Source organism: Artibeus jamaicensis, unplaced genomic scaffold (assembly GCF_021234435.1).
Source record: "Artibeus jamaicensis isolate MK-2021 breed Jamaican fruit bat unplaced genomic scaffold, CSHL_Jam_final scaffold_847, whole genome shotgun sequence".
Taxonomy (NCBI): domain Eukaryota; kingdom Metazoa; phylum Chordata; class Mammalia; order Chiroptera; family Phyllostomidae; genus Artibeus; species Artibeus jamaicensis.
The window spans coordinates 11520323-11544564 of NW_026522057.1; the positions used below are offsets into that span (position 1 = coordinate 11520323).

At 41.5% G+C, this 24242-nt stretch overlaps 1 protein-coding gene across 2 annotated transcripts in view; it reads right to left on the minus strand.

Annotated features, from left to right (window-relative positions):
- Positions 1 to 1686: 1686 nt before the first annotated feature.
- Positions 1687 to 24242, minus strand: part of KHDRBS1 (KH RNA binding domain containing, signal transduction associated 1) — a 35538-nt gene continuing 12982 nt past the window's right edge. The window contains exons 3-11 of one of the 2 annotated variants that reach the window (XR_005083093.2): positions 23841 to 23957; positions 21059 to 21205; positions 17698 to 17831; positions 16932 to 17133; positions 16364 to 16431; positions 15524 to 15582; positions 12070 to 12262; positions 9429 to 9486; positions 1687 to 2372 (exon numbers count right to left, since the gene is read on the minus strand). Coding sequence is in view for 1 of the 2 variants with exons in the window: in XM_037149393.2 (XP_037005288.1) it covers positions 12165 to 12262; positions 15524 to 15582; positions 16364 to 16431; positions 16932 to 17133; positions 17698 to 17831; positions 21059 to 21205; positions 23841 to 23957 (825 nt within the window). In the remaining variant the exon portion in view is untranslated. Of the gene's footprint in view, positions 2373 to 9428; positions 9487 to 10919; positions 12263 to 15523; positions 15583 to 16363; positions 16432 to 16931; positions 17134 to 17697; positions 17832 to 21058; positions 21206 to 23840; positions 23958 to 24242 lie in introns of those variants that run through there. The other variant, XM_037149393.2, reaches the window with a different exon arrangement.

Below are 24242 nucleotides of genomic sequence, written 5' to 3' on the forward strand. Positions count from 1 at the left end.
AGGAAACTCAAGTGTTGAGAGGTATTACATATAGACCCTGTGCTAGGGATTTCACACACATTCCATTTGCTTCTCAGATCCCATTCAGTGTAGGATTATACTACTTGTATGGTGTAGAGGCCCAGAAAAAGACATGGTAAGTGATGAGCTAGGATTTGAATCCAGATGTATTTTCTGTAAAACTCCTTGGCTCCCAAGTAGACACCCTGCACCTGGAGCATATAGCTGCCTAGGAACTTAGTGCTGGCCTCTCAGATGATGACCCCAAACCAAGCTCTGTGGCTCCATTTATTTGTGACCAGGATGTTACCTCAGCCCCAACTCCACCCTGCCTGCTGAACTGAAGCAGGTGCTCAAACGCTACAGAGCTCTGGTCAAAAGGGAAGGCCTAGGAGACCGAGAAACCAAGGAACTGCCGCCTCAGTGGGCGATCCTGGGCTGAGTCTCGGTGCAAACTCAGGTTTGACAAACCTGCATCAATCTCCCTGGGATGTTTCTAGTTTCAGCACCCCCAGTTCTACATCCCAAGAAACCTCTCAGATCTGGGTAAACCTGACAGTTCATCATCCTTAACAAATCTTTACACCAACACAATGCCTTACTGCTTCAAAATAGCGGTGGCTATGAGAGGTACAAACAGGTCAAAAGCAGGGACTATGAAAATCTAATAGCTCCCTTTTTTCAACCTTAGGTACATTTATGTATCTCTGAACCTGTTTTCTTTTTAAAATATTTTATTCATTTATCTTTAGAGGGGAAGGGAAGGAGAGAGGGAGAAAATCAATGTATGGTTGCCTCTCATGCATCCCCTGCTGGGAACTGGCCTGCCACCCAGGCATGTGCCCTGACTGGGAATCGAACCACGATCATGTGGTTCGCAGGCCCGCGCTCAATCCGCTGAGCTACACCAGCCAGGGCTGAACCTGTTTTCTTACATGTGAAATGAGTGTAATGGGTTGGAGGATTAAGTGAAACAGTAAATATAAATGCTTGACATATTACCCGGTACATACTAAGCATTCAATAAATTATTAGGTATTATTCATAGTAATCAGTAGTGAAGATAAAAATGTGTTCAGGGGTTAAATAACTTGCCCAAAGTAAATCAACTGATTTCAATATCCCTTTCCTGCTAAGAATAAATCTAAGATTACAACACCCCAGGCTCAGTTAAAAGGCAGACACGCTCACCCTGGCCAGGTAGCTCAGTTGATTAGAGCGTTGTCCTGATATACATCAAGGTTGTGGGTTTGATCCCCAGTCAGGGCACATATAAGAATCAACCAATGAATGCATAAATTAAGTGGAACAGCAAATCAATGTTTCTCTCTCCCTCCCTAAAATCAATTAAAAAAAAAAAAAAAAAAAGACAGGCTTTCTCCCCAGACTTAGCCCTTCCCCTTGATCCCTTGTTAGGGTGAATAGCAGAAGGCATTAAGGGAAGAGTGCAGTAGAATAGGTCCCTAACCTCGCAGGAAGCTCAGTGTGAAACCAGCCTAGGACATTAGGTCATAAGAAACCAGAAGTCTGTATCAAATGGCTGACCTTCCAGTCCTTCAAGAGGAAACACAAGGGTAAACAGCTAGTAGCCTAATACAACTGGAAGGAAGCCCCTGGGGGCTACACAGGGGTGGCTTTGGCTCTCTCCCAAAGTTGATAGAAGCTACCAGAGTGGGACCACTCATCACCACTTGACCAAACTTTTATTGAGCCCCTCAGTGCTGGATGTTTGCTGGGGGAGTGATACAGTACAGGGAAAGCCCTACCCTTGAAGAGCTTTCTGAACAAGTTTAGTAATCAACAATGAAGAGAAAAACAGGTGCAGAGTTTAAATAATTTGCCCCAAGTAAATGAACTTTCCCACTCGACTTTCCTCAGCTTATTAGAGGTGGCGACCAGTCTCTTTCCGGGAGCCCTCTGGAAGTGTCCAAGGGCTCCCGGGCTGGCACCCACAACACAGGTGTGACAGAGAGGGGAATAGGAGGTGGGGGTGGGTACTGGTAGGCTGTTCTAGCCAGATCTGCTGGAGGCTACCGGGAAGCAGGCAAATTGGGAATGACACAGTAGGAGTTGCCAGTTTATTCAGATTTAGGATGCCATACTGAGGATACTGTTAGTTCCCTTCAACTCTTTCAAGTTCTGAGCATGTTTAACTGTGAGTATCACAGTCCCCTGCAGCCCTGAGCACTACATTCTGGGCCTAGAAACTCTTAGGGGATCCTGGCTGGCTTTCTGTGGGTAATCAGACAGATCAAAGAGATGGGTGAGAAAAGACTGTTGATCTCTCTTGGGTTTCTCTGTGCTCAGCAAATGCCCTCAGGCCAGCCTTGACACAGCAGGCAGCTCTCCCGGTTTCCAGAGTCCTCGGGAAGCTGCAAAGACACAGGCAGAAAATTAAGAAACATGAAGCTGTCACATCAGGGGCCTTCCCAGCCTCCCACATGGCCAGGATGCCTCCTTTATAATCTCCCCACCCCACAGCGTAACTGCAGTTGTTTCATTCAGTACAAGGTTCCTAGGTGCAGAAGAGTGGAAATGAGAAGCCCACAGCCTATGAGCTCTTTTTTCATGTCAGTCAGGCAGTGGGACCCTCATACCTCCCATCTCCCAGGCTTGACCATTCCTGAGCTAAGTGATCCAGGGCAGAATCAAGTGAACCTTTGGGGCTTTTACTTATACAAGCTTTGGGACCTCCGGCTATACAAAGGGTAAAATGCTTTCTGCTCTTCCAGAGATGTCAAAAAGACACAGATGAACAAAGAGCTTTTGAAAAGCCTTTGAAAGAAAGGAAATGGGGAAATAGGCATCTTCCAGTACCTCAGTGCTAGGTTTAGTGGGTCCCTCTCTTCTGGCCTTATGAGGGGTTCATCCCAGTCCCAATAATCAGGGTTACCCACAGAAGAGATACACCCTAAGCCTGTGACCCAGGACGGGGCCCTGACCTCTCCAACTCTTAAAACACGGCACTCCCATTCTCCCAGTTGTTCAAACCAGTAACCTGGGAGCCCTCCTCTTCTCCCACATCTAACCGACCTCCAAATGATATTCATTCTCTCTCCTCAAAGTTCCTGAATGCATTTATTCCTCCACACTTTCACTTCTATCACCCTACTAGAGGTCTTTTTCATTTCTTGCCTGGACTATAACCCATTCTCTACTCAGAAACAAATTAAATTTATAAAGCAGAAGTCTAATCACGTCATCCCCCATCCCTCATTCTGCGATTCAGTCGTGTTCAGCGATGACCACAGAATAAGGTCCTGATTCCTACTTGTCCGTCGACCTGCCTCAGTCCTACCCTTTGCCTAGAATGTGCTCCATGCCCTTTCCCCAAACCCTCTCCCAAGCGCCCTCTACCTGGCTAAGTCTTCCTTTTACATGTCCGCTTAAACATCACTTCCTCAAGGAAATCACCCATTAGGTCAAGCTCCCTGCTTTGTGCCCTCATAGCACGCTGTTCCTTTTCTTTCACAGAACTGATGATCACAACTGATGTTATTTGTGAGAGTACTATCTGTTTTGTGCCTGTCTCCCCAAACATACGGTAACCTCCATAAGGTCGGGGACCAATTTTAGCTTGTTCACTTGCCGCTGACTCTCCAGTGTCTATGGAGCACGCAGTAGGTGTTTTGATTTATGAGTGATTATATTAAGAAAAATGAATAAAAGGAGCCATGTGTACTGATATTTGGAGAGAAGCTTCTGAAGAATCAGAGCATAGGTATTCCTTTCTCAAAGGCAAATACAATTTGTTTCCTACCTTTTAACCCTAAAGAGCCTGAGATGGGTAGCAAGCATTTTGTAACTGAAGTCAGGCCATGAACAGGAAGCATGAACCTGCAGGAGTCAGAAGACCCCCAGAAAAGAATTAACCCTGTATTTGAACCCAAAAGCTTTTTATCTCAAGTTCTCATACATGGTGCCTAGGGAGACCCGGGAGATGGGGCTGCGGGGAAGAAACTGCCTATCCTGAGGTGGGCCAAGGTGGGCTTTAGAGGTTAACAGCTAATTCAGGCATCTTAACATTGAGTATGAACAAATAGTGCCTGAGTTTCTGTCAATGTGCTCTATCCAGCTGATTAATCTGGGGCAACAGCCTGGCCATGCCTCACTCTGGCTAGAAACAACTCAAATAGGCTATCTTTTTTCAGGAGTCCCCATGACCTCCCCAGATTTTCCCTGGAAATGGTAAGGCCTCCTTAAAGCAAAACACTCCCTAGGTCTAGGTGAGGGAAGCATATAACTTTCGTACCTGCCCGAGAACTCCCTTGCCTAATGCCAGCCGGGAACGCAGCCAAAGACGATCACCACAGCTGAGGCTAGGAATGAGCAGGACACCTACTGCTGACAGGCTAGTGCATTTGTCATCAAGGAATGTCAGGAGGCTAAGTCCCAGCAGCAGCATCATTATGAAATTCAGGTCCCTCCCTGATATAAATCTCCTTCCTTTTAGAAAAGAAAGCTGCAGTTGGCAGAACAGACCATAGAGTAGAAGGCCTTCAGCCCAGGGGTTGGAAAACTGATTCTAGATGTCAGGGAATGTAAACTTTACTAAAATTAAAAAAGGGGGTTGGTCTGCTGCTGGAATGTAACATACTGGGGAGCCCAGGGCAGCAACAAGGCCACACCAGGACTAGAGTGCAGTGCCCACCATAGGTCTTCGCACTGAAAGAAAGGGCTAGGACAGGGAACAAAAGAAGTAGTTAGGCAGTGCAGTGCACTTCCTCCCCTCCCCCCAACAGCTGCTGTCTCAAGACAGCTGTATCCAGCCTGTCTGCTCAAGACTATTAAATATTCATCAGATGCTTGCTAGCTTCAAACATGCAACGACTATTAATCTGCAGAGCAAAAGGTAGATAAGGGTCTGGAAGGGACGGGGGCGGTGGGGGGAAAGGAGGGAGGGAGGAAGAATATGAGTATGTGCTTAGAAGGATACAATTTTTTCACGTCCGGGAATATGGAAACCAAGCCAGGGGCACATATCCTGTACACCAAAGCTGGAACTACTTTCAGTGTAAACTGATCTTGTTGCCACTCTAAACAGAGAGGCGGCAGCTCAGTGGGAATAGAAAGACCTGGGTCTGTGACCCAGCTTTTGGAACCTGTGGTCATCCTGACCTGTACACATCAGTTTTCATTTCCCAGTATAACCCTCATTTCATAGGATTGTTTGTGAGAATTAAATGGGATGCTGTATATGACACTCCCAGCACAGAGCACAGAATTGGGAGCTTGGCAGAGACACTTCATTCATTTAGGACAGAGGGGTGAGAGCAGTTTCTATCAGTGGAGACTCGGAGAGTTTTGGCCTCCAATTCACAGGGTGGGTGAAAGGAACAGGAAGTGGGAAGACAACACCTGGTGAAGGCTTAACAACCTACCCTCATGTAGCCCAGTGCCATCTGAGAGGAGAGATGATTTTCCTTTCTGAGTAAGAACCAAAAGGCCTTCAGACAAGAAGGAGACAGGAAGAAATGCTCGGTGAGGGGAGACTGTCCCCTTCATGCTCCCACGAAGGAGTGGTGCCACTTAGAGATGGCTTTTTCTTCCGGTTCCCTTACTTAGCTACCTCACCAGCACAATGGCTAATAACTCAAGTGGGTTTCTTGTTCTTAAGCCTCCAAAAGCTCCCTAAACTTTAGAATAAAGTCCAAATTTCTTGCCTAACATTTACCTATTCTTCCAGCCTCTATGGTTAAACGTATTGGGTGCATCCTACATATCATGTTGAATGTTTTACACATATTAGTTTGCTCAGTTTTTACAATGTTGTAAAATGATTATTACCCCATTTTATAGATGATAAAACTGAGACTTAAGAGAAGATAACTCATCTAAGATTCCAAAGCTGGTGGCTTTGGAGGAGGCAGAATTTGAAATTAGTCTGTTTGAAGCCATAGTAAAGTGCTATGCTCACCTATGTCTTTCTGGTAAATTCTTTGTTATACTTTAAGACTCAAAATTTAAGACTTAAATTTTGCTACTCCTCTTCTCCAGCACTCCCTATGCCTCTCAGCAGCTCCTGCAGGCTCCCTGATACTCACTCAGTTCAGCAACAGAAATGATCATACACTACCATAACTTATGTAAGACCTACTTGTCCCCATTAGACGTTTTTGAAGGCAGAGACTAAACTGCTGTAGACTGAGCACAGCCAGCACAAGAGCCTAAATGACCTCAGCAAATGTTCACTGCATTAGTAATTAATATTCTTGCAGAATAAGCCTCCTTCCAGGATACAGAATGACTCTACAAGCCTCCTGGGATGATTCTGGCTTATGGGTAAAACTTCTCAATTCCAATATAATCTAGTAGTTAAGACTGATCATAGACTCTAAAATGAGGCTGCCTGAACTTGAGTCTCAACTGTGCTATTTAACAGCTGCATGACCTTGGATAAATGACTTATTTTTTCTGGGCCTGTTTCATCACTGCATAAAAATGGGATAATAACAGCTACTCTACGTGTGGAGAAGACAGGCACGGCACACAGTGAAGAATGTTAAAAATGACAAAATGCCACAGTAGTGAAGACATTTCCCCCCAGATTTTAACATGTCTGAAATCAGGATGCATCTTACATTCAGTACAAAAAGGTGTTGGTTTAATTGGTAGTCTTCCTTCTTTGCAGTACTTAATAATACATCTTATAATGGCCTCAGTGTCAACATAGTATTGTATAGAAGCAGCACACTTACAACGCAGAAAATGGACTTGGATGTACAAAAATGGTTGTATACTTTAAATGGGTCAGTAGTATAGTATATGAATTATATCTCACTAACCCTAATATGTCTTTAATTTACATTCACAGAAGCTAATCAAAAGCTGCAAATTGGTAGGGATAGCACTGGGCTTGTAGTAGATGTTTAACAGGGCCTGACACAGATCTGAGCAAACATTAAACAACTGGCACAGAAAATCCAAATTTTAGTTTTGCTTCAAATTAGATCTAAGCAAGTCTTAACAAATAACTCTGGAGCTGGGGAAAAACATAAATGAAAATGATCTCCAAATACTTAAAAGGATATTCATGAGTCCAAAGAAAAGCCAGTGTAAGTTTCTCGAGTGACTCATTTAACATAAGGGAAAACTTCCAACACTCGGAGCTGTCCAAAACAAAAGGGGCTGCTTTTGGAAGCAGTGTTTCTCGCTAGTATGGAGTATGGACACGCTGTAACCTGGATCAACCTTGAAAACACTACGCAGAGTCAAAGCCACCAGCCACAAAAGGCATGTGTCATACAATTTACTTAGGCATATTTACTTACTTACTTACTTATTTATTTAAGATGTTATTTATTTATCTGTAGAGGGGAAGAGAAAAAGTGAGGGAGAGGAATATCAATGTATGGTTGCCTCTTGTATACCCCCAACTGGGGACCTGGCCCACAACCTAGGCATGTGCCCTGACTGGGAATCAAACCAGCGATCCTTTACTTCACAGGCCCGTGCTCAATCCACTGAGTTACACCAGCCAGGGCAAAATGGTATATTTTTATGTTTGTGAATTTTATCTAATTAAAAAGAAAAAGGTAGAAAGGATTGAATGAGGTAACCCTTATTAACTGCTTAGAATATATCATGATACATAAGTGATAAATGTTAATTATTATTACCAACTTCATTTGGTGATAAATGACAAGGGGTAAGGGTTTTCTTTCTGTCAAAACTAAGTCAAAGGCCGTGCTGAAGAAGAGCCAGGACATGTCCCAGTCTTGCCTGGCTGTAAATTAGCATCCGGAACTATAGTAAGCTCACAGTTAGTGACAGAAAGTTACAGAAACCACTGGGACCGACTGACTAAACTACACACCCAGGACAGGCAGATCACAAACAGACCCTGGTGTGCCAACAACGGAACTTGCTTTTCCAAGCACAAACTACAGGCCAAACGACGAAAGATGTTTCCCCCAAATGCTGTTCCTTCCGACTACCGTAGGCAGACTGGAGACTAACTCCTCTGCATTCATGGGCTTTCCCCTAAATTTTCCTACAATTCATGTGACCAATACCATATTCAGGACTTTCAGGGTGCTCTTACACCATGCTCAAGAAAAATGGCTCTCTTTAGCCTCCAAATCTCAGAGACTCCTGGCTCAGAGGGGGGCTTGGAAGAAATGGTGTCCAAGAAGGCAAATTTCTCTGTCAAAGGCTTTAAGTGCCTTTGTCTTACCTAGGTAGATCTCGTCTCCTCAGTGCTATCACAACCCTAACAACCCACTCAGGGGCAGAGGGAAAAACCATCCAGTTAGTTCCTTGATGGCTTCAAGCAACAGGAAGGCTTAGTGAGTTGTCAGCATGAGCCCAACTACCCAAACAAGGGGGTTAAACTTTCTTAGGGAAAGAACACTAATATGTACTATGTATAAAGCATGGAATTGGTTGGCCTATATGTAGAAAGCCTTCAGTTTGCCAGCTGCTGAGAGGTGCACCTTATCACTATCTTCCTTCCTAGGTGTGGAAATAAGGAAAGTGATTTTAGATCACTAAGCAAAAGATAGCTCATAGATTATAGATTCAACTCTGGGTTTTTGTCATAGCAGAAAGGTCTATGTCCTTTCTACTATAAAATAATACCCCTACTAGGGGTTTCTCCTAAGCGGGAGCAAATACCGCTTTCCTTGGATGAGAAGCAGTACAGCACTGTACACGTGTCAAGGTGTTAGGTTCTGGTAACACATAAACGTGGGCTTGACTACTGGTAACACTAATTAATTACATGACCCTGGGAAGTTACTTTACATAATTGAGTCTCAGTTACTTCTGCAAAATACATATATTATCGGACGATTGTTTTTTCACTGCCCAGAATCCATTTCCCCTTCCTAACAACACCCTGACTTTTGATGAATGACCTTTTTCTTACTGCACACTGTGCAGCATACTGCTAGAGCACGGGCATATGACTCGAGCTAAGCCAGTCTGGCTTCCCTTCGTAGAACTTGAATCTTGAGGGAGAAAGAAACCAAACATGGCTTAGAGTTTACAAAGCAGCTATTGCTACTTCAGGACCACTCCTGTGGCCTAACAGTGCTGCCTCAGTTCTCTGCAGCCACTATGGTTCCTAAGCCAGATTTCCTAGTCTTTACACTAAATCTGTGAGCACCTAACATCCTTCTAATAAATTCCCTTCTGTTTACAGTAGCCAGTCATTTTGTTGCTTACAACCAGTGAACTCCAAGTGAAACACTGCCTTATTAGGTTACTGACAAGATGAGAGTGGGATTCAATAACCCTGCTAGTCATTACAAGTAAATTCCATATGTACTGTAAACAAACATATAAACAGTCGTGTTGTAAATATGATACAAACGATGTACAAAAAGAGTCACCCATTGGTCACCTCCCAGGCCACCTCTTGGCAGAACCGTTTTATAGTTAGGATAAAAGTCCCACATCCTTAATAGAAAGCCACCTTCACATACCTGACAGGGGTCTTCACTACCCATTCTATGCCAGGAAATGTCTCCAGTTTTCGATGACCTGAAAATGGAGAATTAAGAGATCACTCTTTTGATGAGGAAGTTTTAAAGACATACAAAATAAAAGATAGAGATCCTGCATGCAGTTACACATTACAGGAGAGAAACATGCAACTTTAAGGAAACTTTAAGCAACATTTCATTATGAATATCAATATGGGGACCTAGAGGGGCTCATCCTTGTACATTTTAAAATAGCTGAGCAGAAAGCTTTACTTTGGGGAGCAGATCTAATCTACAGTCATTGAAATTTTACATTGTGTCATTTAAGATGTCAGACTTTGTGCCCAGGTTACATTACAGTTCACTTGTGATGGGCAGGATTATTAAGAGTTATGGCTAATTTATGCGGCAGCATATGGTTTTTCTTTTTACAGCTATTTTTATTAAACAAATTTTGCAAAGTTTTAACATTAAAATTAACAGCTAAAGAATTGTTTATGCAAGTTGCTGTCACAGTTTATGTAAAAGAGAAATATGTGCTATTAAAATCAGACATTTAGGTTACCTTTGGTTTTTTGCGATGCATGTTAGCTTTACACATCCTGATTCTCTTGCGATAATTTTCCTTTAAAAAGGGGGGTATAGAGTGATCTCTTTTCATCAAAACAAGACATAATGCCCTGAAAGCTGACTTCAAACCATGGTTGAAAATTCAGTTATTTACACTTTATCACAATCTACAAATACAGTTTTTTGTTGGTGTGTTTTAAAAAGAAAAAAAAGTCCATCATGCACTGCTGCAGGCAGCTTGGCACTTCATACAAGAGGATTTTTCACCCCCGAGCAGTTTTAGGTGGCTCACTTAGAGAAGGCATTCAAACCCTGAAAATTGACAGCGCAGGGGAAACAGGGCCAACCAATTCCATCATTTCCTCCTGATCTCAGGAGGGAGTGCGGGGCCAGCCTATCACACCAGACCCTGCCCCAACCCAGCAGATTTATTAACAGTGTTCCTGGGATTAGAAGGGAAACTCTTAAGGGCACCCAGGGTTTGCTGAATTGTCATCTCTAAAAGCAGGTGCTATCCCTTTCCAAACTCACAGAGATCATTTGGTGTCACTCTTAGGACCACCTAGGGGCTCTACAGGAGATGCAAACAAGGGTGGCTGGCACTTGAAATACTGACGCCTCTGTATGGAAACCAATCCAAGTTTTCGTTTAGTCGGGTTTCTCTCTCCAGAACTTAGATCTTGTGATAGGATTAGATAAAACTGTTTTCAACAACTTCCAGGGGGTGAAAAAGCTTTGGTTATTTTTAAACTAAAACTTAACAACTCGATAAAACTTTTTTTGGTAAACTTAAAATAAAATCCCCACCACCACTTTTAAGAATGTCTCCAACTTTTAACAAGCCCATTAACTTTAGAATTAATTTAAGTTTATTTGAAAGAGAAAACTATTTTATTGTCCACCCACAAAAATGACAATTCATCACATTTACTTTGATTAAAAAAGGACTAAACTTTATTGACAAACTGCTGCAGACATTTTGACATAGGTTTAAGCTACCTATTTAGGCAGACTTACACATGTAGCATTTAATTTTCCAAGAACAAAATGGGAGAATGGTACAAATCCAATTAGGACTTTAACTTATGTACAAAGTGGATTTTGATTCCTTTTTCATTCAGCTGCAGTGTCCCTTTTTATATCATGCTAGTGTTGAGACATACTCGACTACCTTGGGAACAGTTCAATATTGACAACCGTCAACTAAAGAAACCATCAGCTTTTGGCCCCAGTGTCCAAGTGAGCTTTTCATGGAGTGCAGAATCTCAGATGGACAAAATACTCTGTCTTTTTAAATACTGAAATTTTAATTATTAGTACTATTATTGAAAGATAGTTTGTGGCTAAAAAGCTCTGCATCAAATTCAATTTAGGTAGCCAGCCCCTCTCCCCCAATCAACCACTTCAAAACCTATTCTTCACTAAGTATCTCTCAACACTGTATGTCTGGGGCTAGATTTCAAAACCCACATAATGAAAAAGTCATTTTTACAAACCTAATCTTGTTGTTTTTAAGTCAATTAATGTTAAAAATTGCATCAACTATTTAATTCATGAGGATCTTTCATATTAAAATTTAACCTTAAGATTCAACCGCCATGTGCTTTTATAGGAAACATTTTTAGACGTCTGAGCTCACTTTTACATGGTGGCACCTACTGCCGTTAACGTTTGTGATTTTAAATCTTGAACAGCCCTGAATTTTGAAATGTAGCCTAGTTTGGGATTCTGCAACTACAACTATGCGGGATGCCTCAAATCAAAACTAAGATAAAGTTAACAAGCCTTAACTTCAGAACCTTTAAGCAAGCAATGTCACTTTTGAAACTAACAGGTTTGTGGCCTTTTTTTTTTAACTCAACTTCTTTTTTTATTATAAAAGGTACATTTCTGTTTATATTTAAACAACAAAGAAAAAAGCATCTACACACTTAAAAAAATTAATTCGATATTCCTAAATCTATTTTAACTCATTTTAAAATACTACATACAGAAGCCAGAATGCAGAGTTAAGAATGGAGTAAGGTGGGGAGAAGAAGGGGACCACGAAGAAAAACACTTAGACAATTACTTGTCTGTTGTGGGTAAAGCAACAGGAATCCTGGGAGATACAAGAAATCAGTAACAACTTTGCTCATAACTGATATTTTCCCCTCATGTTTGTTTTTAATAACGTCCATATGGGTGCTCTCTGTACGCTCCCTTCACCGGCCTAGCTGGAGGGGCCTTCAGTGATGGCCTGGTCCCATTCCAGTCGTCTTGGCCTACAGGGAAAGCAAGAACAGTTTATGAATCATATGCTAACAGGATTTGGGGACGAGCAGAGGGGTAAGTCACCTGGTAAAGAAACACTGCTTGGGGCCCTGGCTGGTATGACTCTGGGCTGAACGCTGGCCTGCGAACCAAAAGGTCGCTGGTTTGATTCCTTGTCAGGGAACATGCCTGGGTTGCAGGCTGGGTCCACAGTAAGGGGTGTGTGAGGGCAACCAACTGATGTGTCTCTCACTCTCTTTCTCCCTACCATTCCCCCACTCTGAAAGTAAATAAATGTAATCTAAAAAAAAAAAAAAAAAAAAAACCTTTAAAAAAAGTAAATAAATAAAACCTTAAAAAAAAAAAAAAAGAAAAAGAAAAAGAAACACTGCTCTGCTTCCAATGTCTTGCCACTTCCCCAGTGGTCCGTGCTTTTCCCTCGACTACGCCTTCCTGAGCCGCTTTCAAGCAATTTCCCAACTGGAGGGCAGTTCTGAGTCGACAGACAGAAACAGCTCAGAAAGGGCTTGGTGTAATCTCCGGCACAGAGGCTCTCCACAGGCAATGTATCTATACTCCAGCCCCCAAACCTCGATAAACCCAACACTTGCTGAGACAGTGAGGAACTCAATCTCAGTGGGTCTCCAATGCCTTTCCGTGTTCCAAAACAATCAGTCTCAGGTTAAGGTGAACTAGTGGAAGTCTTTATGAATAAAAGCTGCCAGCTGCCTTTCCATGTAATAGTAAATCAGGTTTCCTTATAGAGAAGTGTCCTCTGGCCCTCCGGGAAAAGCAAGGAAGGACCATTTCCCATGAGGCCTCCAACAGCAGAACTGAGGTCCACTGCTCTGGCAGAGGGAAGTGCAATCAAACGTGTTTAGAGCTGATCAGGAGATTTCATTATTCCCTTTCTTATGCCAATAGTCAAGAGAAGCCAGACAATATGGGTAATATCCTCAAATAGTTTTCCTTCTTGATAAGGGGCTGAGGAAGAGAATCACTTACTTCTAGAGCTGACCTTCCATAACAATGAGTTGTATTTATAAGCATATTCTTCCCACTCACTACTACCCTTGACCCATGCCAGTTCATTCCTGAAGTATTTCTCCAGCTGTCTGCATTCACGAACATTTGCCTCCATCACTATAGGTTTAAAATCACCCATATGGATCTAGGGTCACACAGAATCCTATCTAAACCTATTTCTATGCATTGTGTAATAGACATGTCCAGCACTTTCCAAGTTGCTTCTGGGTACCAACAAGGTAGTTTATTTGTTTAATTCTGTTTATAAAGGCAGAAATCAGAACAGATTAACCATGGCAACATCATACCAGGAGCACAAGAAGCAGTCTGCCTCTTTCATTCCAATCTTTTATCCAGTGAAACAGAAATGCAATTTAGTCAACACATACAGAGGCCCCATTGTGCTGCCTCACTGATGGAGGGAAATACTGCAGAGCAACCACACCACCCTTCTGAATAGTGGCATATGAGCAGAGCAGAGCAGTGTAGTGTTACTAATGGCAACTGACCAGTGCCATTTAGCTGGAACTAGTAAGCAGCTAGTGTGCTTGGGCAAGCAGCTGATTGGCTACTATATACTATGCTGAGGAGTTAAGCTCAGCTTGTCCGTCTGTGGGAGGCCCTAACAGTTTTCCCCTTTTCAGCTAGGGGTAGTAGGAGACTGTCAACTAGTATCTTAAGAACTGTCACCCTGGCTAGTGTGGCTCAGTGGGTTGAGTGCTGGCCTGTGAACCAAAGGGTCACTGGTTTGATTCCCAGTCAGGTCCCCAGTAGGGGCATTCAAGAGGAAAGCACACACTGACATTTCTCCCCCCCTCTTTCTCCCTCCCTCCCCCCTCTCTAAAAACAAACAAACAAACAAACAAAAAACCTTAAACAAAAACAAAAACAAGAATAACTTTCAACTGCTGAATCCTTTGGCAAAGATTCTGAAATTCCTTCAGGTATGTTTAAAATACATCACATGTAAAAGGCTGCTTGCACTCTCTCTCTGCATTTACTGCTATATGGTACTCCCTCTGAGGCCAATTTAACACGAGGCCATTAATTGGCTCTTGAGCAATGTGTTTTTAAACAAACTTCAGGGAAGACAGTTTGGTCATATAGCCATTCCAGCTCCTATAGCTCTCTTCTGGGATCAAGGACTGAGTTGAGATATCTTTAAAAAAAAATATTTTATTTATTTACTTTTGGAGAGGGGAAGGGAGGGAGAAAGAAGGAGAGAAACATCAATGTGTGCTTACCTCTTACACACCCCCTACTAGGGACCTGTCCTACAACCCAGGCATGTGCCCTAGACTGGGAATCCAATTGGTAACCCTTTGGTTCACAGGCTGGCACTCCATTCACTGAGCCACACCAACCAGGGCCTGAGTTGAGATATCTTTAAGACAGTGAGGATCTTAGGCCAGTACTACCCTGAACTGGCTCGAGCCCCTGTAACCTCTAACCTGAGTCTAATAGGTGCTACTCTTGCCCCAAACTGCTGTTCTGGCTAGGTACTTATAACCTAAGTCCCTTTCAGCTATCATCTCCTCTACACTGGGATTCTTTTTGATGAGATCCAAAATTGTTTTTGAAAGTGAGGTAGAGCCATGGCTGGTGTTGTGTCAGCCAGTGGACTGAACGCTGGCCTGCGAACTGAAGGGTTTCAGGTTGATTTCCAGCCAGGGCACATGCCTGGGTTGTGGGCCAGGTCCCCAGTTGGGGGCGTAAGGGAGGCAACCAATTGGTACTTCTCTCACACCTGTGTTTCTCTCCCTCTCTTTTCCCCTTCCTTCCCCTCTCTCTGAAAAATAACAAAATCTTAAAAATCATTTAAAAAAATAAGGTAGAGTGGAATATTAGAGTTGGATATAATTAAGTTTTTATTATCCATCAATGTGGCCTAAGTATCGGCAACAAAGGCCCAACCCAGTAACATAAACTAGGTCTAGCCATCTCCTAGCTTAAAGTATAAAAAAAAAAAATCAACATTGGCTTAAATGTCTGCTGTTCTACCCAGACCAAGGTGAACTGGAGCCCTGGTTCAGGACATACGCTTATCCTTTCAAAAGAAACAGTACCCTTATCTCTAATGCATACCACAAAATTAAGGAAGGGTAGGATTCCTATTATTACATCTACCAACAACTTGGCCTTTAAAGGGTTCTCCTTAGGTGTGTGACTGCCTGATCCCCAATAATCCAGCATTCTCTCAGGCACTTACTTGCACATTCTGCCCCACCACAGAAATAAAGACATACCATATGCTTCATAAGAATCCTGAACCTCCCCATGTCCATAGTCATAATATTCTGAGTCCCTAAAAGCCAAAGACAGAGTGTTAGAGAGCCATACAGTAACTATATTTCAATTTTACCTTTTTCTCAAATATTCCCATAGTTCAGTCATTTTACTACGTGTATAATACAGGAAGATATTCATTCCCCCCTTCAAAATGCATGTATAACAATGTACTTATTTTAAAAAAGGTTAAAAACTATAGCAAAGAAAAATGGATATCACACAATTTAAAGTGGAAAAGCACAACCACAAATGGACCATAATGTACATACACATGTATATAGAGGGCTCACTGCAAGAGAATAAACAAACATGAAAAAGTTCTTGTCCTGTCGGGGACTTGTTCTGTCCCCGACTGTAGAATTATGAGACATCTTTTCAGTCTATCTATGCAGATAAGAGACATATAAATAAAAGTTTTTAAAGTAAAGGGCAGAAAAGAAGCTAAATTATTGTGGTGGGATTATAGTTTCCTCTTCAACTTTTACACAACTTCAATGTGACTATGATATTTTTAAATAATAAATCAAAATAATTTAAAGGCATTTTCCCTTTGTTTCTATGTAGTAACAGCTCAGAAATTTTTCACCTGCTATTCTAAGATTCTACAATATAATTTAAAATTCACAATTATCCAAACTTGTAGATTCAAGTATGTGCCTTACAGATGTCCAAAGCTAGAAGACATACCCCCCAAAAGTAAGCCATACTGCTCCGTAGATTTGTGTTGCCTAAATCTCTCAGTCCCTCCCTCCCTCCCTCCCTAAGACAAGAAACAGAACCTCTACTGCCTGACTCACCCTTGGCTCTGGCTGTAATAGCCTTCGTAGCCTTCATAACTCTGTTCTGCATATGTATCATCATATCCCTAGAATAAAATGAAATAGAAAGTCAGAATCACAGAGAGTAGGGAAGATAAGCATATACCATGGGAAGATGGCAGGTTTCTATATTAAGAGAACATGAAATTTCCCCCCAAAATGTTAATACCCAATGTGGAAAAGTCAAGAAAGGCCTTGACATTTTTAAAAATGAAACCAAATCAAACCAACCAACCCCCCCCAACAAAAACACCCTTCAAGTGTGGGCAAAAAATAAGGCACAAAGTTGAACTTTAGTAGCAAGAGTAGTGGGAGACCTCTTAGTAAAACACTGTATATCAAGACACAGCTTATTTCCTGTTTAATCAACATACATATAGTAGTAAACCATGCTTAAAATGAAGAAATCTTCCCACAGCAAGAGAAAAAGAGCAGAATCTAATTCTTACAGTCTCTGCCGCCCACATCAAGGGTCAAGGCCCTGTCATTCAACTTCGTTTGGCAACCTTCTAGGTAGGGGGAATAGCACAATGTTCAAACTTCTTACATAGTCTTCATATGTCTCTGGTGCAGGGGGTGGAGGCAAAGGTATTCTCTGGATGCCTGCTGTCCGTGCTCTTGGTGCTGGAGCACCCCTCACAGTAGGTGGGGGTGGCACTCCTCGAGTCACAGTGGCTCCTCTGGTGATGGCTCCTCTCACTGGTGTACCACGCACCAAAGCTCCTCGAGGTGGTACAACACCACGGCCCCTGCAAAAAGAAAGTTTTCCCTCCTTCTTATTGAATTTATTGGGGTGACACCAGTTAACAAAATCATACAGGTTTCGGGTGCATAATTCCACAATATACCATCTAAGAAGTTTATTTTAAATAAAGCTTTTTATAAAAAGGCTACATTCATGGTTAGATCTGTTTACAAATTCTGGAGTTAGCTAGTTTCATGATGTTAAAAGGATGATTATTAAACCACAGAGGAATGTATGGGTAGATAAAAGACCCATAACGGAAGATTTCCCAGGTCCCACGACTCCCTTAAAGAATCTTAACACTCCGTAAATAAACAGCGACAAAAGGTGAAATTCTGAAGTTGGAGATCATTTAAAAAAATGCCAGAACTGTTCAAAATTAAAAGACCCAAAGTCTCAGCAGGACTTCTGCTCTTGACTACAGCCAAAGTGCCCCAAAACTAGAATTCTACTCAGTGAAGGATACAAATTCTGATACTACAAGCTGGAGATGAGAGCACCACTGAGAGAGAGATGGTACTAGCAGCCAAATTTACATCCTCTTTCTGGAAGTCTATATTATTTTTACCTGGGAACAGGTGGAGGAGGAGGGGCAGCTCCCCGGCCTCTCACTGGCACCCCCCGCCCTCGAGAGGGCTCTGGTACTCCATTCAAGTAGGAGAGCTCTAGAAATTGCTCCTGGCAGATATCATCCATCATGTCCTGCGAGTGAAAGATAATGAGAGGGCGTGTTGTGCACCATCTCTACTTTTTGCTGGGAAGTCATCTAGCCCACATGAGCCTGAATACTAAGAACAGATGTGAAAGTCCAGATGATGTCTCAGAGGTCATTTATTCTCTCAAGTCAAATGGTGTCCTACCTGTCACATCTTTGAGGCAAGTACCTCATCTTTATTAAAATGTCACAGCTCTTCATGATGTTGTCCCTGCCTTAGCTCCCCAGATCATCACTTCCATCCTCCCTCCAAGTATAACCTCCTTTGAAGCCATACTGAACAACCTGTAGTTCAGAACCTGGCATAGTCTTACACATCTATTCTTGCAAATAGTTTCTTCTTCCTAGAAAAATTAAAGCCACTACCATCAATTAAGCTGTATGCATTGGGCATTATATAATAAGCTTTACATAGATTTTTTTTCAGTTTGATCTTAAAAATAACCCTGAAGTAAGTAAGCGGATCTTCTTTTTTTAACAGTTGGGAAAACAGATTCACGGAGTATAAAGAAACCTGCTTAGGAACATAGTGCTAGTAAGTGGCAGACTCTAGATGTGAATTCCGAATCTAGGCTTTGAATTAATAGACTATAATGCCTTTTTTTGTGTGTGTGGGGGGTCCTACCTGAAGGACTCTAACCCACTCTTATAAGACTTAATCTAAAATACTACCTCTTTTGAAAAATTTTCACTTGATGCCATCCCCAGTCCCACAGCATCACGTTAATTTTCCCTACCCAAGCACTTACCACATCATTTTAGAATTGTTTATCTTTCTCACTAGACTATGAGCTGCCAGGAGCCATTTTTGTAACTGTAGATCCAAGGCACCTACCAGATATTTAACATGTGTTTGAGATGAACAAAGCTCAGAAAAGTGAAACAATAATTTGTCCAAGACCTGGCTAGTGTGGCTCAGTGGACTGAGCACAGGCCAGCAAACCAAAGAGTTGCTGGTTCAATTCCCAGTCAGGACACATGCCTGGGTTGCAGGCCACATCCCCAGTAGAGGGCATTTGAGTGGCAAGCATACATTGACATTTCTTTCCCTCTCTTTTTCCCTCTAAAAACAAACAAATAAACAAATTAATTAATTAATCTTAAAAAAAATTTGTCCAACATGATACAGATAAAGCTCCCAGTCCAGTGCCCTTCCTACTGCACGAGGAAGTTTCTCTGATTATAGTTAATGGTTCCAAGGGGCAATGAACAACTCTGGTCATAGATGCAAAAATAGGCTTATTCTTTTCTTCACAAGAGGGAAGAATTGAGTCAGGTGTCATCTGCGAATCTTTTCACATTATTTCCTGATGAGAGCCATTCAGTCTTTTTAAAAAAAATTTTACTGATTTTTTGGAGAGAGGAAGTGGGGGGGTGGGTGGAGAAAAATATCAATTTGTTGTTTCACTAAGTTATATATTTTTTTGGCTGATTCTTCTATGTGCCTTGACTGGGAACTGAATCTACAACCCCTGGCATATTGGGATGACACTCTAAGCGACTGACCTAGCTAGGGCCAGAGGCCATTGAGTCTTAATACTTTTTAAGTATTAAGTTTTCATACAAAGTGCATTTTGTATACATTCTAGCTGGATACAGCTTCAAGAATAGAAAATTCTTGACTCCACAGAAATGTCCCTTCATAGCTCTTTACCTTTTCCTCCTACCTTACACATTACTGCTGCTTGAGACTCATACTGGAGAATGAAGTGACCAAGGACAGCCAATTTGCTTAGAATCTCCCAACCACAACATCAACACCGGGGAAACCCAAATCTCCCTGGCAGGCATCTTTTTTGAAAGTCCATTTATATAGAAGCCTTATAAATCAATTCCTTCTGAGAAAAAAGCTGAGATTAATGATAAAGAAAAGACGGCCATTCCCCTGTCATCCTTCAGAAACTGGATGGCTCAGTATGTTTCAATATAATGCCTCAAACAGAATTTCCTTAAGAGAAGATTTACCAGCTCTGGGTTTTTCTCCAGCATATTTAAAACTGGCTGTTTCATGTTCAACACTGTACTGAAAGTAAGGTACCTGGAAGCAAAGCAGCTGCTGAGACATTTGCGACGGGGTTGGAATCCCTGGGGCTCAGCATTATAGGTACATACTGCTTATAAATTTTTGCTCTACCAATCCTCACAATCTCTGATACTACATTTAGTTCTAACTCCCTCATTTGACATATTCAAGAAAACCAAGAATTGTAGCTTATTTCCTCTTAGTTTCAGTGACAAAAATATAATGCTTACTCAGTTCTAGTTGAATAGCATTCCAAATACTAAGGTTCCAGATTCAACCTTGGTTATTAAATATTCAATAGTAGCATGTTAATTCTAACAACTACCAACTCTTGCTAAAAGGCAAAAAATTATTCAAAGAATAAACCTTAACCTTGCCTATTCTAACTCTTCCTGGGCCTCAGTTACATTCTTAAAGGATCTGTACACCAGCCCTGGCTACAGAGCTCAGTTGGAGCATCATCCTAATAAGCCAAGGTTGTGGGTTTGATCCCCGGTCAGGACATGTACAAGAAGCAACCAACAAATGCATAACTAAGTGGCACAACAAATGGATGTTTCTCTCCCTCCCTCTCTCTAAAATCAGTAAATAAAAATTTTTAAAAAAGGAACTGCATACCGATCTATTTAATACCATCAACAGTCAAGCCTGTAGTAACCATGTCTCTTTCCAATCAAACTCTGCCTGAACAAACTCCTCTAGGCAAAAAATCCCTGATGCACACAGGTCAAATTTAATCCATTAAGACTGGATACTAGAAACTTCTTGCTGTTATTCTCTTGACTCTCTAGAACACAAACCCTTGGGCACAAGGGGTTTATGACCCTCTTAGTCATTCTCCTATCATAACCTCCTGGCTCCACAGTAGTACCAAAATACTTAGCTCAGCGAAGATCCTGTTAAATCTTTGTTAACCAGGTATTAGAATGCCAGACACACTGTGGGTTTAAGATACCGATATATAACCAAAACTATACTAGACAAAGCTGGGTGGAGTGGCCTTGGGGCAGGGTGCTTTGAAAACCTGGGACAAGTGACAGAAAACAAACCTCATGAAAACAAACATTAAGTGCATGATTTGGTATGCAATTTCAGGTTACAAAGTGACACTGGTTAAGAACCCCTGCGTTTGCAACAGCACAAGATCCAGTTCCCTCTTGCTCAAAAGATACAGGATATGAATTTCCTTACTGGTACTAGAAACTTCTTGACTTCCTCCATAGCATGGGCCATAAGAGCATAGGCCTCACATGGGGGTCCAAAGACTTCAATGAAGACATGCAAATCCATATTCAAATGGGCATATTTGGGGTCTCCGCCTTTGCGCAGCTCTTCCTCCTATAGAAAAACAAGAACAAAATGTCATATCACACCAGTTAGGGAGTTAATGATACTTTTACCTCAAGGCCAAAGGGACACCAAGAAATAACTGTAACATTTAAGGAACACAGTAAAGCATAAGAAGAAAGTAAAACAAGCTCTGGAGAACAGTAATTTACATAACCTGCTATGCCTGCCATTGGTCTACTGCTGCTAAAAGTTACCTACTGTGTTGAATCCCTGCTGTAGTCACAACTCCGTCTCCATTCGGATAATAGCTGTTTGCTAATTATTTTTTTTATTTACTAATTTTTAGAGAGAGGGAAAGGGAGAAAGAAAGCAAGAGAGAGAAACATCGATGCAAGAGAGAAACATCGATGCAAGAGAGAAACATCAGTTGGTTGCCTCTCATATGCACCCCTGACCAGGGACCAAACCCACAGACTAGGCATGTGGCCTGCCTGGGAACAAACCAGCACCAACCTCTCTCTTTGTGGGATGACGCCCAACCAACTGAGCAACATGGGTCAGGCTGTTTGCCAATGATTGATTCACTGCCAAGCATTTACTTTTGCTTAGTTTTATTTCTTTCCTTAATTGTTTTCTGCCCCTGAATCCTCTCCTAGAACTACAATTGTATATATGCTAGATTGCATGATAATGTTGCCCAGGCAACTAAGACTCATTTCCTTCCAGTCTTTTTTATCTTTATACTTTGGCTTGAAAAGTCCTACCTTTAAAGATTTTTATTTATTTATTTTTAGAGAGAGGGGAAGCGAAGGAGAAAGGGAGGGAGAGAAACATCAATGTGTGGTTGCCTCTCATGCGCCCCTCACTGGGGACCTGGCCTGCAACATGTGCACTGATTGGGAATCGAACCAGCAACCCTTTGCTTTGCAGGTCGACACTTAAAACACTGAGCCACACCAGCCAGGGAGAAAATCCTACCTTTAGGTTCTCTGATTTCTACTCCCTCCTAGTTTTTTTCTGTCAGTCTTACATTATCTTATGTCCATCAAGTGAAATCTGCATTTAAGCTATTACATTTTCATTTTCTATAATTTCATCTAATTGTTTTTCCTCTATATATTTGAACAAATTTATTATATTTATAATAACTATTTTAGAATCTTTTCTGTGAATCCCAAAATTTCTATCATTTCTGGGTCTTTTTCTATCAACTGATTTTCTTCCTTTGTCATCTCACATTTGATAATTTTCATGTTTAGTAATTTTTTTGACAGAAATAAAAGTGAAAATAAAAAGCACAGTAAAATAAATTTTAATTAATTTTATTCTCATCCCCTCACCCTTTCCCTTTGGCAACCATCAGCTTCTTCCCTATGAGTGTTTCTGTTTTGTCTATTCATTTACTTTGTTTTTAGAGTCCACATATAAATGAGATCATACAGTAGTTGTCTTTTTCTGACTTATTTCACTTAGGATAATATGCTCTAAGTCCACCCATGTTGTTGAAAAGGGCAAATTTCATTCTTTTTTATTGCTGAATAGTAGTATCTCAGTGCGTGCACATGCATCCCCCCATCCCACATCTTTTTTTATCCATTTATCTCCTGATGGACATCTAGGTCGCTTCCTTATCCTGGCTATAACTAGCAATGCTGCAATGAACATAGGGGTACATATATCTTTTCAAATTAGTGTTTTTGTTTTCTTCAGATCAATACCCAGAAATTATTGTATCGTATGGCAGCTCTATTTTTAATTTTTTAAAGAATCTCCACACTGTTCACCAATCTTTGAGTCATTCATTTACTGCCAAGCATTTGCTTTTAAATCCCAGGCAAAGCTATTAATTACCAGCCCTTCTTATCTGCTTACATGGCCTGGGAAGTTCTAGAGGAAAGAAATCAGGATAGAAGAAAACCTCATGTATATCTCATTAGCTAGAATAACATACTTTAGTTCTAACTGTATTCTTCTAGTGAGAACTGGGAGTAGACAAAGAGGGTATGAGAAAACAATGTTCATCAATTAGGCTGCATGAAAGGAGGGCTGAAAGAGAAAGTTTTAAGGCGGAGCAGGTATGTCTCATCTAAAACCTGACTCTAGAAGGCTAAGACCATTCATTTTGGTGTGATGTTTCTCACTACTTACAAAGAGTACACAACACGTATGGGGCTACGGCATGAAAAGAAATAAGCATCAGGTTCTGCTGTCAGGATTACTCATGCCTTCTTTCAGCAGGCCTCACATTCCAGCTGGCTATGAAACAACCCAGACAACTAATCCTCAGACTTACCTGCACTTACAACATTATTGCAGTCACTTATTCATGTTACTAGAAAGGGAAAGTGCTATTCACATTTTAATGTTTTCAGTCTGGGTAAATTTTAGTACACAGCTCTCCTTCCAGTTTTTACAGATAAGCTTCCTAATGCCATAGCTGCCACTGCTGTTTCCATTACTAATGTAGTCATAAGTCAGAAAGAAAACAATCACCAGGGTGCACACAAGCTCTTTCAGGGTTACCAAGCAAATAAACCAACTTGGTCTATAATCTCTTACATCTACTACATAAAGGAGTCACATTCTGTACACATACAAGTGCTAGCTACCTAAGGCATTCGTACTAGATCCTGAGCTACAAGAAGACATTACAGTGTCTTCTTGCTTTACTCTGTGAGCTTACCTTGGCTTTGTCTCTCATTGAGCCCTTTCCCAACACGGAGATCTTTGCACCAGTCTCTTCTTGCAGTCTTTTGATAGTATTCCCTTGTGGCCCAAGGATCTTCCCCACAAAATTGAACTGAGAGAAAATAAAAACATTTCTAAATACACAAACTCCTATAAAACATTTCCACATCTAATGTCTCATTTGATCTTCGGACGCTGTAAAACAGGAAGAGTTCCATTCCCATTTTATTGGAGGATATACTGAGGTTGTACTGATAAAGTGACCAGCCTAAGATTATAAAATGGCAGTTCCTAGGCTTAATTTTGGAATCCCCGATGTAGTCTGATGCTCTTTCTGTATCACACTACAACTTCTAGTACTTTAACACATACATAGACATTTTTAAGGAAGTCACCT